Here is a 16,006-nt window from a genome sequence, read left to right as displayed (position 1 = left end):
CTGACAGCTTCTGGAAGGAAGAATGCGCTTGGGCAGTGGACGCTGATCCCGTCCAACTGCTCTCTGCCCAGCTACAGCCTGTGAGATGTGCTTTGTCCCTGTGCCCTCCGCCTTGCCCCTGACACACTCTTCCTTCTTCTCTTCTCAGCCCCACCGCGAGGATGCCAACCTCCAGGGACTGTGACCTCACTCTGCAGACGGCACAGATCGCATCAGAAACAGAAGCAATGGTGGAGACAGAGGGTGAATTCAAATGTTGTCCTCCACGAAAAACTTGAAAGAGAGCTGGGCTTGCTCTGAAGATATCAAAGAGGAATTTGCCCGGGGCCCATCCCTGCTAGCAAGTCCCGGTGCGGATGGGGAGAGGCGCCGCAGCCCCTCGTCCACGTAGCCGCTTCGCCGCGGGTCTGCTACTTGTCCTTCACCACCTGTTCGTAGGGGGGCGGCGGCGTGTTGCAGTAGGAAGGGGGGGGGCGGGTAGGACATGCCTCCCTGGGGTGAATTAGGCTGGACCTGGAAAGCCATTGCCATGGTATTCCCGACGGGATTCATCCCCAGTCCTCCAGGGTCCGTGTAATACGGTGGCCCCGGCTGCTGGGCTCCTGGAAGACAAGACCACCATGTGTCAGTGCCACAGAGAAAAGCCGTTGTCCAGAACACCCCCACACTCGCAGGCAGGAGTGGGCACCCTGTTAATGCATCCACTACCGCACCCCCCAGACTTGGCGATGAGCCTCAGCCACACGCATGGCCCTGTCCTCAGGCGGGGTGAGTCCTCTGGAGAGACATGTCACTAAAGAGCTACCCGTCCGTTCCCAGAGCGCTCAGCTACAGCAAGGTGAAAGGGGGGGGGGTCCCCCACAGGGGCAGAGGTATGGACCATGATCCCCAACTCTGAGAACTGCAAAAGGTGATGCAGTCCATGATGGAAGAACAGGTGCCAAGGAGAGCGCTGGGCTACAGCCAGGAGCCACCGTGCCCTGGCTAGGGGAGAACAGGAGCACAAGCTGGTCTTGCCACTCAGCCCGGAAGTACGACACGATCCCACCCCATCCCCAGTCAGCTGAAGGTCTGTGAAGGAAGGTCCCCATTCCGGTCTGGCCCTTCCTGTTTCATGAAGGGAAGGGCCACCTGTCATCCAGGTGGGCCAGGGTCCTAGGCAAGGAAGCAATCTCCATGGGCCCAACCTGCGCATGCATGGCACTGTCTTGAGACAGGCCGGCTTCTGCTGTGGCATGAGGGAGTGGCTGATATTTCCATCAGGCCTACTGCTCTTGAGGACCAGAGGAGGTGGGGCCACCTAACTGCATGTCACAGGTGAGGTGGGGGCAGACCATTGTCATTGTACCAGAGATGTGGACTGTGCTGTGCTTATAATTTGGTTCCCAGTGGGGCTACTCAACACTGAAAACCAGGTCAGGTTTAGCAGGAATTGATAAAATGGGATATATCCCAAATTTGTAAAATCCTACAAAACAGAATTAAAGTACTTGAACGAGGCACTGGGAATACAGAAGAAATAGAGCAGACAGGAGTTAGATGAATTACATGAGTTACGAACATAAATCCTTTGGTAAAGAAACCTGGCGACCACAGGGACGGAACACGTGTGGCTGAGCAGCATGGCACACTGTCCCCTGGTGACAGCGGCAGGCTCCCCTCCAGATGGGGCTACAGGGACAAAGCCGGCACAGGGCCAACCGAGGCCCCAGCGGACCCGCCCAGCTGAGGAGCTCGTGAAGGACACTGCCCGCCTCACTCTCAGGCCCCCTCCCTCCCTCCAGGTCTTTCAGTGGGATCTGCTTGATGTCGTGTTTATTTGGTAAGTTATCTTTCATATTAAAACTCATTCCCTAAGTCTAGATATATTACACACAAATATAATTTTGTCCTTAATGGTTCAGTATCATTTTAAGGCTAATATCCAAGTCAGAAAATGGCAAATATTGATGAGTATATTAAACATAATTTTCATGTAGATTCTTAAGTGAAGATTTTGCATTTTGTAAAATATAATGTTGGCAGTGGTTGTAAAGGTATATATTAATTTTAGTCATTATTTTGTGGTGAACATTTTCTATTCAAAAGACATACCTAGGGGCTGGAGAGATGGCTTAGTGGTTAAGCGCTTGCCTGTGAAGCCTAAGGACCCCGGTTTGAGGCTCGATTCCCCAGGACCCACAGAAGCCATATGCACAAGGGGGCACATGTATCTGGAGTTCATTTGCAGTGGATGAAGGCACTGGTGTGCCCATTCTCTCTCTCTCTATCTCTCCATCTGCCTCTTTCTCTCTCTGTTGTGCTCAAATAAATAAATAAAAATAAACAAAAAAAGGAAAATACTGCCAAGTACCTAGTAAAAGAAATGGCAAAATAAACAGCTCTACTCTCTTTGCATCTTGACAACACAAATTAGACAAGTAAAATATAGAAGACTATTTCCCTTTATATTCAACCCCTACCTCTGTTTCTTTTCTTTAAAACGTTCATCATGCAAAAGGCTATACTGATAGACCTGGATGAGCCTAAAGACAATATTCATGAAATTCTCAAAACTCATTATATATGCTATAAACCTCCCAAGTGTTCTGTGGCTTCTTGGATTAGTATTTTTGTGTGTTATAAGAACACTTAAATAGATAGTAGTCTATTAGCAAAATATTGGTTATAGTTCAATCATCATAGCCCCCCAACCTGTAGAATAGATCTTATGCATTTTCTGTAACTCAAACTTTGTAAAAGCCATGGCAAGAACTGTTCCCAGAATTCTTCCCACCTACCCACAGCGTACAGCCAATGGAAACAGCCACCCTGGGGCGTCCGCGTGCCAACAGTGAATGGGAGCACAGTGGCTGGCCTAAACACAGTCAGCAGATTGCCCTCCAGTCTCACAACATGCCAGCCCAGAGTGCGGATGAGCACGGTCTGTCTGCCCTGCCTTTTGGGGTCCTGAAGCCCTCTATTCTCCCAAACTCCTTCCAAGGAAAGGGAACCTCACAGGCAGTGCCAAAATCAGGATATCAGCCGGTCCCAAAGGAGGCAGCGCCAACTGCCACGGCATGTGGGAGAGTCCAACAGTTCAGACCCAACTGTCCTATAAACACGAAGAAGTGGCTAGTTCTCTCTGACACACGGCTTTAGGTGATATGCCCTAAACGACCAACGGTTACATCTACAGAAGTGTCTACTGTACTATTCTTGAGACTCATGCGTTACAGCAAGCACACTCCGAGTGCTTGGTGGACGAGGTAATACAAAGGAAAACCATAAGAACACATGTTTCTACCAGTCACAGACATCTGTTGAATTACTATGTAGTAACGTAATTAAAACTGAGTCCTGAGACATTAAGAAAGGTAGGGTTATTACCGTTAATACACAGAAAATAATATGTGAAGTAACTTTTGAAGGAACAGTAAAAACAATATGGTCACTTGAACTGCCTATTACGTGCACGTGAGGGGCTGGGTATATGTACAGTATCCTAAAGAGCTACCGGGAACGAAGAATAAAGTTGTCTTTCAGAACTGCAGTGAGTAACATGGCCTGAATGTTTTCTCTTCTAAAGCATTGTAGCCATCTGCAGAGGACACACAAGTTAAAGGGATGAAACACAAGACAGGGGCTGGCTGACCTGGAGTAGGATTTGGGGGCTGCCTGGTGTAGGAGACGTTGAACGCGGGCTCTTCGATGAGCGGAGGGGGGTACATGCGCCTGCGGATGAAGAAGCCGGCTCCGCAGCAGAACAGCACGCCCATCATCAGCAGGAACCTGCGGGGAGGGAGCTGTGAGCCCAGAACGAGCCACCGCCCGCAGCACGGCTGAGGCCTCGAGTCATCCCGCAGGAGCAAGACACGAGGCCACACACACAAACAATATGACTTTATCCTTCTTTGTTTTTGAATGAAACTCAATTAGGTTATGTGTGAACCGTATTTCCTTGATTCACTAATCTGTTGATGGACACTTAGGCTGACTTCACAATTTAGCTATGGTGCATAATGCTGTGATAAAATATGGATATGGAGGTGCTCCTGGTATGTTGACTTTTGAGTGCTCTTTCTGCTTAGGGCTGCTCTGCACTTAACTCATGAATACTAGCGCTGGTTTTTGTACTTCTGTTAAAAACGTCACTGGAATTCTAATGGAGATTGTATTGAATATGTGGATCCCTGTCTGGAAATGTAGCCATTTTCACTGTGTCAAAGCTGCTTATCCATGCAGCTGGAGAGATGGCTTAGTGGTTAAGGTGTGTGCCTGCACAGCCAAAGGATCCCAGTTTGATCCTCCAGGATCCACGTAAGCCAGATGCACAGGGAGGTGCAGGCATCTGGAGTTCATTTGCAGAAGCTGGAGGCCCTGGCGTGCCCATCCCACCCTACCCCCCCGCCCCCCCCCCCCGCTCCCCCTCCTGTCTCTCTCTTCCTCTAAAATAAATAAATAAAATATGTTTTAAAAAAACTGTTTATCCAATTTCTTTGGTGTCTTAAGATTTTCAGTGTTGCAGCCATTCAATTCCTTGGTTGGGTTTATTCTGAGGTGTGTTTTTTAAGTTATTGAAATGAGTTTTCCTAATGTCTCTCTTAGCCTGCTCATTTCCGGTACACGGAGGAGTTACCGACTCTTGTAAGCTGCTTTGCTGGGATTTTCGACAACTGTTCATCAACTCTAAGAGTGTCTGCTGGAGTCTGTAAGAGCCTCTGGGCACAGGTCCGTATTACCGCATTATCTGCAGGCTTCTTCCATCCTGTTTGTAAACCTTTTTTTTTTTTTTAATTTTTTTAAGTCTTATTGCCCTAGAAGACTTTAAAGACTTTATTGTGTGGACATCCTTAATTCCTGATTTCTGTGGAAATGTTTTGAGGCTTTTCCCTATTTAACATGATATGGGTTTTCCAGCAGAGTCTTCACTGTGTTCACGTGGGCTCCTCCTAGCCCTGAGGCATGTGAGACTTTGTCAAAGGCCTTTTCTGCATTTATGCAGATGGTCATGAGATTTCTGTTCTTGAGTCTACTAATGTACCATACTGTATTTATGGAGTCGCGTATGTTGAGCCATCCTCGCATCCCTGGGATAAAGCTCACTTGGTCAGGATGGTTGATGTATGGCTGGCTGCACTCAGCTTGTATCCTACTATGGACTTTTGTACGCACGCTCATCAGGGAGGCTGCCTTATATTTTCTTTTTCTTTCTTTCTTTTTTTTTTTTTTTTTTTTTTTTGGTTTTTCGAGGTAGGGTCTCACTCTGGTCCAGGCTGACCTGGAATTAACTATGTAGTCTTAGGGTGGCCTCAAACTCTCAGCAATCCTCCTACCTCTGCCTCCCGAGAGCTGTGATTAAAGGTGTGCGCACCATGCCTGGCTGCCTTGTATTTTCTTTGTTAGGTGTCCCTGGTAATTTTGGTATCAAGGAAATGCTGACTTCAACAAACAAGTTATCCTTACTTCTCTATTTCATGCGATGGTTTGAACAGCATTGGTGTTGGTTTTTTTTTTTTTAAATTCTGGCTCAGCCAGGTGTGTTGGTACATGCTTTTAATCCCAGCACTAGAAAGGCAGAGGTTGGAGGATTGCTGCAAGTTCTAGACCAGCCTGGAGCTACAGAGTGAGTTTCAGATTATCCTGGGATAGAATGAGAACCTACTTGGAAAACAAAGAAACAAAGAAAAAAGTCTGGTTCAATTTAGCAGTGAACCTATCTTGGTCAAGATAATTTTTAGTTGAGAGATTTTCTTTTATTATTATTACTGCTTCAATCTCATTGCCAGTTGTAGTTGTTTAAGTTGTTTATATTCTCTTGATTTAATTTTGGTAGGTCATATATATCTAGAAATATAACCATTTCTTCTAGAATTTCCAATATATCAGAATATGTTTACAAGGTTTGGCCTGGTAATCCTCTGAAATTTGTATGTGTCTGTTGCAATGTCTCCTTTTCTTCTCTGAATTTACTTAACTGGGGCCTTCTCTTTCTTTTGATTAGTTGACTAAGGATTTACCAATTTTGTTTATTTCAGAAGAGCCAACTCTGCTTAGCTGATTCTTTGTTTTGCTCATCTCTGGCTCAGCCATCTCTCAGTAGTAGTTGTTTCCTCTCCATGAGCTGGTGTTCTCTGTAGCTTCCTTCACTGTAGCAAGTTAGAATACAAAAAATTAGCTCACTTTCTGGCTTCTTCAAGGTTTGCCCTGAGTTTCTAAGATGTGATCTACTTTACAAAAAGTTCCATGGGCTGCTGAGAATATGTACTTTGCATTATGTAAGGTGAATGCTCTGCCGATGTCTGTTAAGTCCATTTATCTCCAGGGTTTGTCTAAACACTGCTTCCTTGGCTTTCTGTGTGGACAACCTGTCTGTTGGTGAGCGTGTAGACTGAGGTCACTGCTACTAGTGGGCTGATGCTGACTTGTGCCTCTATGTTCAGTGTTGCTGCTGGAATGTGTTGTTGGGTATGGCACTGCTTAGGACATGTGTGTTTAGAATCGATACAGCTTCTCTCCCTTCTCTTCTTTTTGAGGTAGGGTCTCACTGTAGCCAAGGCTGGTCTCAAACTTATGGAAATTCTCTTACCATAGCCTTTCAAGGATTACAAAATGTTCTGTTTTCTTGATGTTGTATCTCCTTGTACCTAATATAAAGTGACCTTCTTTTAGCTCTTTTTAACTCACTCTGGTTTGAGGTCTACTTTATAAAACATTCGCAGTGCTACAACTGCTTGCTTTCTAGAAAGTGCCATTGGTGTGGAATATATCTTTCTATCCTTTTTACCAAGACTATTTGTCTTTGCCAGTGACATGTTTCTTGTAGGCAACAAATCAATGGGTCTTGTTCTTAAATTCAGTCTCCCAATCTGCGTCCTTTGATGGCGGATTAAGACTTAACATTCAGAATTATCATTGGAAGGTGTGTGCTGCAGTCACCTTCTTATTGCTGGACAAATGCCCAGCCAGAAGCAGCTTATGGGAGGACAGGGCTTACGTCAGGCCCACACCTCCAGGGGAAGCTTCACCATGGCAGAAGCAGCTGGCTCACTTCATCACACTTCCACAGCAGAGACTGAAAACAAACAGCCAGAGCTCAAGCTGGCTCTCTGCACACCCTGGGGATGGATTCGCGATCTGCCCCACCCCCATCAGGGCTCTACCTGCAGGAGATGTAAATAGGAAGATTAATCTTAATGAAAAATACCTGAAGCTATGGGGGCATTTACAATCTAACCACCACACTATGCATCCATTTCAGTCACTATTGTTTTCATAGTTTCCCAATCCTCACTTATCTATGCTCTAATGCAGTTTATTCTTTCGCATGGCCATGGATGTGTTTGTCTTTTTCTTCCATATCAACTACTTGCTATACTGTTGGCTTAGTGGTCATAAAATCCTTCAGACTGTGTCTATCACAGCAAACTCTTTCTTTTTCTTCTAATTTTCAAGGTCAGCTTTGCTGGACATCATAATCTGGATTGGCAGTTATTGTCTTCCAGATCTGATAATACATCTTCCAATGCCCTCATGACTTGGAGTTTCCACTCAAAACCATGCTGTCACTCTGATTCATCGGCCTTTATAGGCTTTCAACATTTTTTCTTAACTCTGTACTGTTGGTGGTTTAGCAGTGCGGTGACACTTCTGGCCTTGTCTGTTCGGCATTATAAATGCTTCCTTGGGCTGGATAGCCATCTCTTCCCTCAGACTTGGTTGTTTCATGGTTTAACTAGAAATCTTCCCTATGCCTGCAGCCCAAGCCACTTCTTTCTTCCGTGTTCCTCATCTGTAGGCTCGTCTTTTCATGGCGCCCCATGGATTTCTATGATCTGTTCATACTTTATTATTTTACCAGTCGTTTAAATATGTTACTTTATCTCCACTGTTTTCATGCTTTGATGTTCCATCTTCCTCTCGGATTCCTACTGAAGAGACTATCCTCTCTGCTTTTAGAAAGGTTTTCACTTCCAAATTTTCAATTTGATGTTTTCTAGCATTTCTATTTCCTTATTGAACTCCCTTTCCAGAACCCATTTGAGTTCCTTATTTTTTCCCATATGTTTGTGTTTCCTTTTAAATAACTCAGGAAATCAATCCCATAGTGCTTTGCCATTCCTGGCATGAAACAAAATCTATCAGTACACCTCCTTGTTGGATGGGGGGAACAACCTGGGGCATCTCTGAGGACTGGGACCCACACAAACCTCTCCAAGGGAAGGTCGGAAACCCAGTCTTCTGTCATGGTGCAATCTGATACACTTCATTTGGCTCTCCAAGCCCCTCTGAGCAGTGGAGGGAAGGTCGAGGAGCACGCAGGTGCTGGTCTCAAGAGCTATGGCATGGCAGCAGGACCCTTATCAGCAGTCAGGTCTTGATTCTCTCTCACCAGTTCAGAACCTGGCTAAGCAGCTGCTACAGGGACCCACTGTTGTTCAGCCACTTCTTATTTTTATTTATTTATTTTTTGTTTGTTTTTTGAGGTAGGGTCTCACTGTAGCCCAGGCTGACCTAGAATTCATTATAGAGTCTCAGGGTGGCCTCGAACTCACAGCAATCCTCCTGCCTCTGCCTCCCAAGTGCTGGGATTAAAGGCGTGCGCCACCACGCCCGTTCAGCCACTTGTTCACAGGCCTACCTTCCCCAGTCAGAGCCTGCAGAAATGAGAACGAGCTTTCTGCAAACTCTGAGCACGAAGGCAAGGCAAGCCTTCCTGCTTCCTTAGTCCAGTCTTTCCCGATGGCCATCGTTCAAGGAGAAGTAACTGGCTCGTACTGACACTGCGACAAGGGTGACAGAGGGCACGGATCTTGGGGCCCACAGGAGATGGGCACTGGCTATGAAAAGGGTGACCCACCAGAAGTACCACAGCCTCTGGATGGAGAGGGCCCGCACGCAGCACCGGGAGCCACAGCAGTCTTCGTAGGAGCGGCATCTGTGGGACAAAGAGCACAGGTGGTCACAGCTCTGGGCAGTCCAGCAGCAGCAGCTGGGCATGTCATGTGGCCCTAGCCAGGTTTCCAAACAAGCTTTCTTAGGAGGAATAGTCATAATGGATTGCTTCCAGGGAGGCTTCGGGACCAAAGAAGGCATCAAATCTGCCAGGTCCCATACCTGGAAAGTGCTCTGTGAAGCAGGGACAACGGTACGGCCTGGAATGGGAGAAGTGGGGCTGCCCCTGCGCACCTCACCCATGGAAAGAGGCGACGAGCAAACTCGTGAGAGGGCTCAGGCCTGGCCCTACCGTTCACTTAGCCATGTGGCTGCTGGCTAGTGATTAACTTCCTTTTCTTCCCTAGCAAATTGCACAGAAGGACAGGGGCCCTTCCAAAGCTCATGCAAACACTGTTTTCCTATAAAAGGCTGGAAAAGATTATGACTGCCCACCCGGCCTCCTTTCCCAAGGACTCCTCCTCGCCAGAGGCTTCATGGCTCCTGACTGAAGACATGCTCGGGGATTATCCTCACGACGAAGAGCCACCCAGGCAGCGCCAGCTGAGGGCCTGGTGCAGGCACCTGATGACGCACTCAGCACCTTCCATGTTCCTCCCCTTCCTCAGCCTCTTCTCTTTATCACTAAGAGTGAAAATGCTAGGAAAATGCGCCCATTTTATTCTGCAGATGGCATTATAGACAAGCCTTCACTAGAGCCATCAGCCCATGTAGAAAGGGGGAGTGAGCGTATTGTTTCTCAAAAGTATGAACTGAGGGCTGGAGAGATGGCTTAGCAGTGAAGCGCTTGCCTGTGAAGCCTCAGGACCCTGGTTCGAGGCTCAACTCCCCAGGACCCACATTAGCCAGATGCACAAGGTGGCACACATGTCTGGAGTTCATTTGCAGTGGTTGGAGGCCCTGGCGCACCCATTCTCTCTCTCTCTCTCTCTCTCTCTCTCTCTCTCTCTCTCTCTCTCTCTCCCTCTTTCTCTCTCTGTCGCTCTCAAATAAATAATAAAAATAACAAAAAAAAAGTATGAAATGATCTCATGATTTCCATCTAGGCCCACTGAGCATTTATACTGTCAACTTGACAAGACCTAGAATTACCTGTAAAGGACTACTTAGGTGAGCTTAATCTCTGGGCACGTCTGTGAGGGGGTCTCTTGACTAGGTGAACGATGGGCAGCACCGTTCCCTGGGTCCTGGACTGGACAGAAAGGAGAAGGCTGGCTGGGCAGCAGCATTCATTGCTCTGTTTCCTCACCGGGGGTTGAATGTGATCCCGTGACTCAAGCGCCCGCCGCCACGCCTTCCGCACTGGAATGAACTGTCACCTCCAGCCCAGAGCCAAAACAGACCTTTCCTCCCTTACAGCAGTCGGTGACAGGTACAGATAACTGATACATTTTCTGACATTTTGTTCTTTAATGAAAATGTCTGTGGAGGGCTGGAGAGATGGCTTAGCGGTTAAGCGCTTGCCTGTGAAGCCTAAGGACCCCGGTTCGAGGCTCGGTTCCCCAGGTCCCACGTTAGCCAGATGCACAAGGGGGCGCACGCGTCTGGAGTTCGTTTGCAGAGGCTGGAAGCCCTGGCGCGCCCATTCTCTCTCTCTCCCTCTACCTGTCTTTCTCTCTGTGTCTGTCGCTCTCAAATAAATAAATAAAAATTTTAAAAAAATGTCTGTGGAAAAAAACAGGAATCAATCTAGGAAATAGGGCAACGAGTTGCCAAGCCAACAGGTTGGCTCTATGTAAACAATGTGTGGAAAATAAATTCCTAGAAGATATCAGACAACAATAGAAGATGGTGAAGACCAAAGCCGGAAGACAGCAGATGAAACGGAGCTCAAAAGCTGTCGCTGTGGTTATGCAGATTCCATATTCATGCAAACATATACTGTGCCTCACGTACATTCGTCCCAACTCCCGTGATCCCCTCCCCGTGTCCCCGTGTTCCAAGACAGTTTTGCTTCTGTGTCATCTTTACATGCACGACTTAAAGAATCTATGAAGTCTAGGACTCACAGATGAGACAGAAGTCTGACATATTTGCAACTAATTTAGTTTACTTCATATAGTTTTCTCCACTTGGATCTATTTTCCTGCAAGCACCGTAACTGCCGTCCTCTCTATGGTAGAACAATTCCTCTGTGTGTATACAGCACATTTCTCTGGACACCCAGGTTGCTTCCCTAACGTAGCTACCGTGAACAACGCTACGATAAACACTGGTGTGGAAGTGCCTCTGTGGCGAGTTGACCAGGGGCGTTTTGGTAAATACTGAGTGGCATAGCTGGGCCATGAGGTTGGCTTATGTATGACTGAGGGTTCTCTGGAGGTGCCCAATGGACAGAATGAATGTATATTATGCATTATGTAATTACATAGGGGATTTATTAACCTGGCTCACCTGATACAGACTGGGTGGTCCAACAATGGCTGTTTTCAGCTACTGTGGAAACCAGTACAGAGGTTCCTCCAAAACTAAAAATAAAGCTGGGCGTGGTGGTGCACGCCTTTAATCCCAGCACTTGGGAGGCAGAGGTAGTAGGGTCACCGTGAATTCGAGGCTACCCTGAGACTATATTGTGAATTCCAGGTCAGCCTGGACTAGAGTGACTTCGGAAAATAAATAAATAAACTAAATAACTAACTAAAAAGAAGATTGTGATGGTCAATCTCTATTGTCAATTTGATCTGGTCAGGAATCAAGTAAGACACACGTCTGTAGGACAGGACCATGAGGACATTTCCAGGAAGGGCTAACTGGAGAGAAAAGACTCTTCCCCAAAGTAGGCAACCCTTCTGGTGGAAGCCTGTCTACAGAGTTTCCATGAAGAAGTGGCCCCTTTGCCCCACACTGGTGACTGTGTCTACCCTGTGGGACCATCCTTCACAGACATGGGAGCCAGCGTCTTCAGACTTCTAATGTGGACTGAAGACCACTTGATCTCCAGGCGTCCTCCAGGCGTCAGTGGTTACTGGGTTCTCTCCAGCCTGGAACCAGTAGTGCATCAGCCCAAATCCTCACCAGCATCTATTGTTACTTCTCTATGACTGCCATTCTGACTGGGCTGGGATGAACGCTCAAGGCTTTTAGATGAGACCTGGTGCTTCGCTCTTGCAACTTCTTTTCTCTAGTGTTGGCAAGTTTGTGCCATGGTTCTACTGACTAAATTGTTTATGTCTTCAGCCTATTCCCATGATTGTTAATTTGATCTTTTAATGATGTCCCTGGCCCTGCTTTTATAAACTGCTATGGAAACGGGAAAGACCATGGCCATAGAGAAATTCCATTATGGATGATGGATGACAGCAGAAAAGGCGCCAGAATGAGAGAGGGGCGAGCTGGAAAGAAGAAGGGTTCAGTGGATGAGGAAGAAGGAGGGAGGGACGAAAGAAGGTGATGGGAGGGATTGTGATTGAAACATATCATGGACTTGTATGAAAACAGACAATAAAAATAATTGTTGGGCTGGAGAGATTTGGTTAAGTGCTTGCCTGTGAAGCCTACCGACACATGTTCTACTCTCCGGATCCCACATTAGCCAGATGCGCAAAGGTGAGGCAAGCACAAGGTAGCACATGCCCACTAGGTGGCGCAAGCATCTGGAGTTTGATTGCGCACCGAGCCAATTCTCTCTCTCTCCTCTCTCTGTCTCTCTCCCACTCTCTAAAATTAAAAAAAATAATAATAACATTTTCTGAAGCCTACTTCCCTCGGGCACATATATGTATGCCCATGCATTATTCTGTGCTAAGCTACAGCAGGAAGTTGATTTCTTCTCAGCTACTGTTGGGAGATCTCCAAGCAAAAAAAAAGAAAAAGATATGCTGAGGGCTCTGTTGCTCTGATGTGTTCAAAATTGGTTTCTTTCATTCCTTTGGGAGGTTCTCAAGGTGCTCAAGTCCAAGTTTAAAACTGGAATGTCATGTTCTACTGTCAGTCGTGCTGGGCTAAAATCTTACTGAGGGCTAGAGAGATGGCTTAGTGGTTAAGCGCTTGCCTGTGAAGCCTAAGGACCCTGGTTCAAGGCTCGATTCCCCAGGACCCACATTAGCCAGATGCACAAGTTGGCACTCGCGTCTGGAGTTTGTTTGCAGTGGCTGGAGGTCCTGGCACGCCCATCCTCTCTCTATGTATATCTGCCTCTTTCTCTCTCTCTCTCTTTGTCACCCTCAAATAAATAAATAAAAATGTACTAAAATAAAATAAAATAAAAAATCTTTCTGATCTTCCATACCTTGTTTGAGTAATACCAGGCTTATCAAACAGCCACTGCCACTTTCATTCTTAACTCTACTATTTAATGTCCTGCAAAGTAACTTCTAGAAGGTACTGCTCCCATCTTAATGGGAGCATGCCCGGGAGACCTGTGAAGAGTCTCTGCTGGCCTCACTGACAGAGGCACTGGTGGCTGAGGAGGAATGAGGCAGGAACCATCCAAAGACAGAGCCACTTCTCTCCTGTTCTCGCACCACCTTTCCCACATGATGTTTCCTGAGTCCTCTTCTCTGGGTTTTATAAACTGTAACCAGCTGATCCTCTCTCTTGAGAATCATGTACATCTGGCACACAGTAGAAGCAGAAGGAAGATCCCATTCTGGTGTCACCATTCTGATGGAATCCACCCAATGCAATAATAAATTTAGTGGTTGGAATCATGTTTCCAAGAGCTAAATTTACTGAAACATTTCACTTCCAGATTCGTCCTTACAAGGAAGCACTTGTGACTTGAAATCTGAGCCCCACTGCCCTGCACGGTCCCAAAAGGAAAGACACACTGAGGGCAAAGTCCAACTCACAGGAGGCTCAATATGGTCAAGTGCAAATTATTTTGAAAGAAGAAGCCCCGAGGGATGGAGCCATCCCAAGCTGGCAGGAGAACTTGGCAGAGTTGTCCGTGTGGTAATGGTTTCTCGGGCATGGAAACTGAAGACAAAGGGGTCCTGGCGCATTTCACAAGAGCTGCTGAAACCAGGCCAGAGTGGCAGGGTGGAAGTCCTTCAGGGAAGTCCTAAGGGGCCACTGCGGGAAGCTGTGAGGGTGGGTGAGCCCTAAGTAGCAACAGTTGCGATGGAAATGCCAGGACCCTGGAGGTACCAGGACCTTGGAATGTCCACCAAAGGAAGCTGCAGACTGGATGCGGGGCGGGGGGGGGTGCTGCCCAGGCACACTGGGGCCCACATGACCTCCCTATACCTCCCAGCCTCAGCATGAAGCTGCAGAGCTGGGCGTTGGCCACGCTGGGTTCCTGTCCTGCTTTGGTCCAATCTGTCCTGGCTATACTCCCGTCTACCCCTTTTGAAACAGGAGCATTTACTCACCCTCTGTGCTGGAAGTTGTAACCTGTGTTTTGATTTTACAAGGCTCAAAGTTAAGAGACTGCCTTGAGCTGCAGATGAGACTTTGAACTCTTGACTTGTGATCGGAGTTTCAATTCTTAGAGACCATGGGGACTTGGGAAGTTGAACTGACTGCATTTTGCATCATGAGGTGGCTCTAGAGCCAATGGGGGCCAGGGGCTTGAATGTACAATGTTCCCCCTAAGTTAGTTTGAACATTTAACGTCCTGCTGGAAGGTTGAAGAACCTTTAGCAAGTGGAACCTTGCTGGAGAAAGTGGGTCGCTGGGGTCGGACTTGAGGTTTCATAGCCCAGCTCTATTTTCATCCACTCTCTGTTTCCTGTTCCTGCTACCACACCTTTCCTGGCATGATGACACTTCCCTTCAAAACTACAAACCAGGGGCTGGAGAGATGGCTACATGGTTATAGCACTTGCCTGGGAAGCCTAAGGACCCAGGTTTGATTCCCCAGTACCCACATAACCGCATACACATGGTGGCACACGCGTCTGGAGTTTGTTTGCAGTGGCTAGAGGTCCTGATGTGCCTATTATCTCCCTCTCTCTCCCACTCTCTTGCTCAGTCTCAAATAAATATTTGTTTAAAATACCAATAAACCATCTAGTAGTAGTGTATGCCTTTAATCACAGCACTTAGGAGGTAGAGGTTGGAAGTTTGAGGCCATCCTAGAACTACTGGGTGAGTTCCAGGTCAGTCTGGGCTATGGTGAGATCTTACCTCGAAAAACAAAGCAAAACCTTCCAAAAATTTCTTCTGGTCAGGTAATTGTTCAGAGCAATAAGGAAGTAATTGGTACAGTAACTATTACCTATATTTATTCATATATTTAAGTATAGATTTTTAAACACACACACACACACATCTTTCAGTTGGAAAGCACACCTATCACAGAGCATTGTGACCATGGCGGATGGAGAGTTCCTAACTCATATTCTCCCTACTGGCCAGATTCGACATCTGCATAGTCAAGCAAACATCAGCTACAAGTCCACGCTGTCAAGTGATTACTTAACACAGAGTGTCCTTTATACTCCCTTCTTCAACTGGACGCCCATTCATTCTCAGGCGTCCTCCAGGTTCTGGCCTGGCTCCCAGTACAGATACTGGCAAGTGCTGGGCACTTGAAGGAACACACAGTTACCCATGGGGTAACACTCTCCCCATTTTTCCCTTCATTGCTTTCTGTCAATGAAACTGCTGGTGAGCTGGGGCCTTAAGCACACACCTGCTGCCATTGCAAATAGCCGCAATTATAAACAAAATGTTAACTGTGACTTTGAGCTTCATTAAAAGTAGTAAACATCACCAGATGGATTAGCACACACAGCAAGCCCATCACCTGACACGATCCTAGCGCTATCCAAAGGATGTGAGCAAGACTATGTGGGATGCAGAACCAAGTAGCACTGTGACGACAGAGCCACATTTCCCTTCCTGCTGCACTGGGCGCCACATGCACACGTTCTCAGACTGGCCGTGGAGAACACCGGCACTTTGAAGCAAACGCCCCAGCAGCATTTTCTGGAACTCTAAATACACGATGCTCCCGAAGAGCATCAAGAACATGCACTTCAGAGGAGATGGACCCTGAGGCAGCTTTCTGATTCCAAGTGTTCCACACCATAGCCCAGGATCCAAGCACAGGCTCAGGATGAGGTCAGAGCATTGGGGCCGGTCTCTCTGAGCAGGGTTAGCTTAGAATTCAGCGAACTATAAAGAT

General features: G+C 47.1%; 1 protein-coding gene across 1 annotated transcript in view; it reads right to left on the bottom strand.

Annotated features, from left to right (window-relative positions):
* Positions 1-261: 261 nt before the first annotated feature.
* The window catches only part of Vopp1 (VOPP1 WW domain binding protein), a 73,812-nt gene continuing 58,067 nt past the window's right edge, over positions 262-16,006 (bottom strand). The window contains 4 exon segments of the mRNA XM_045136014.1: positions 262-473; positions 475-602; positions 3,635-3,771; positions 8,840-8,917. Of these exon segments, the coding sequence (XP_044991949.1) occupies positions 411-473; positions 475-602; positions 3,635-3,771; positions 8,840-8,917 (406 nt within the window). The 3' untranslated portion in view covers positions 262-410.

This window comes from Jaculus jaculus, chromosome 16 (assembly GCF_020740685.1).
Source record: "Jaculus jaculus isolate mJacJac1 chromosome 16, mJacJac1.mat.Y.cur, whole genome shotgun sequence".
In the NCBI taxonomy this organism is placed as follows: domain Eukaryota; kingdom Metazoa; phylum Chordata; class Mammalia; order Rodentia; family Dipodidae; genus Jaculus; species Jaculus jaculus.
This window is presented reverse-complemented; position numbering and strand designations above follow the sequence as displayed.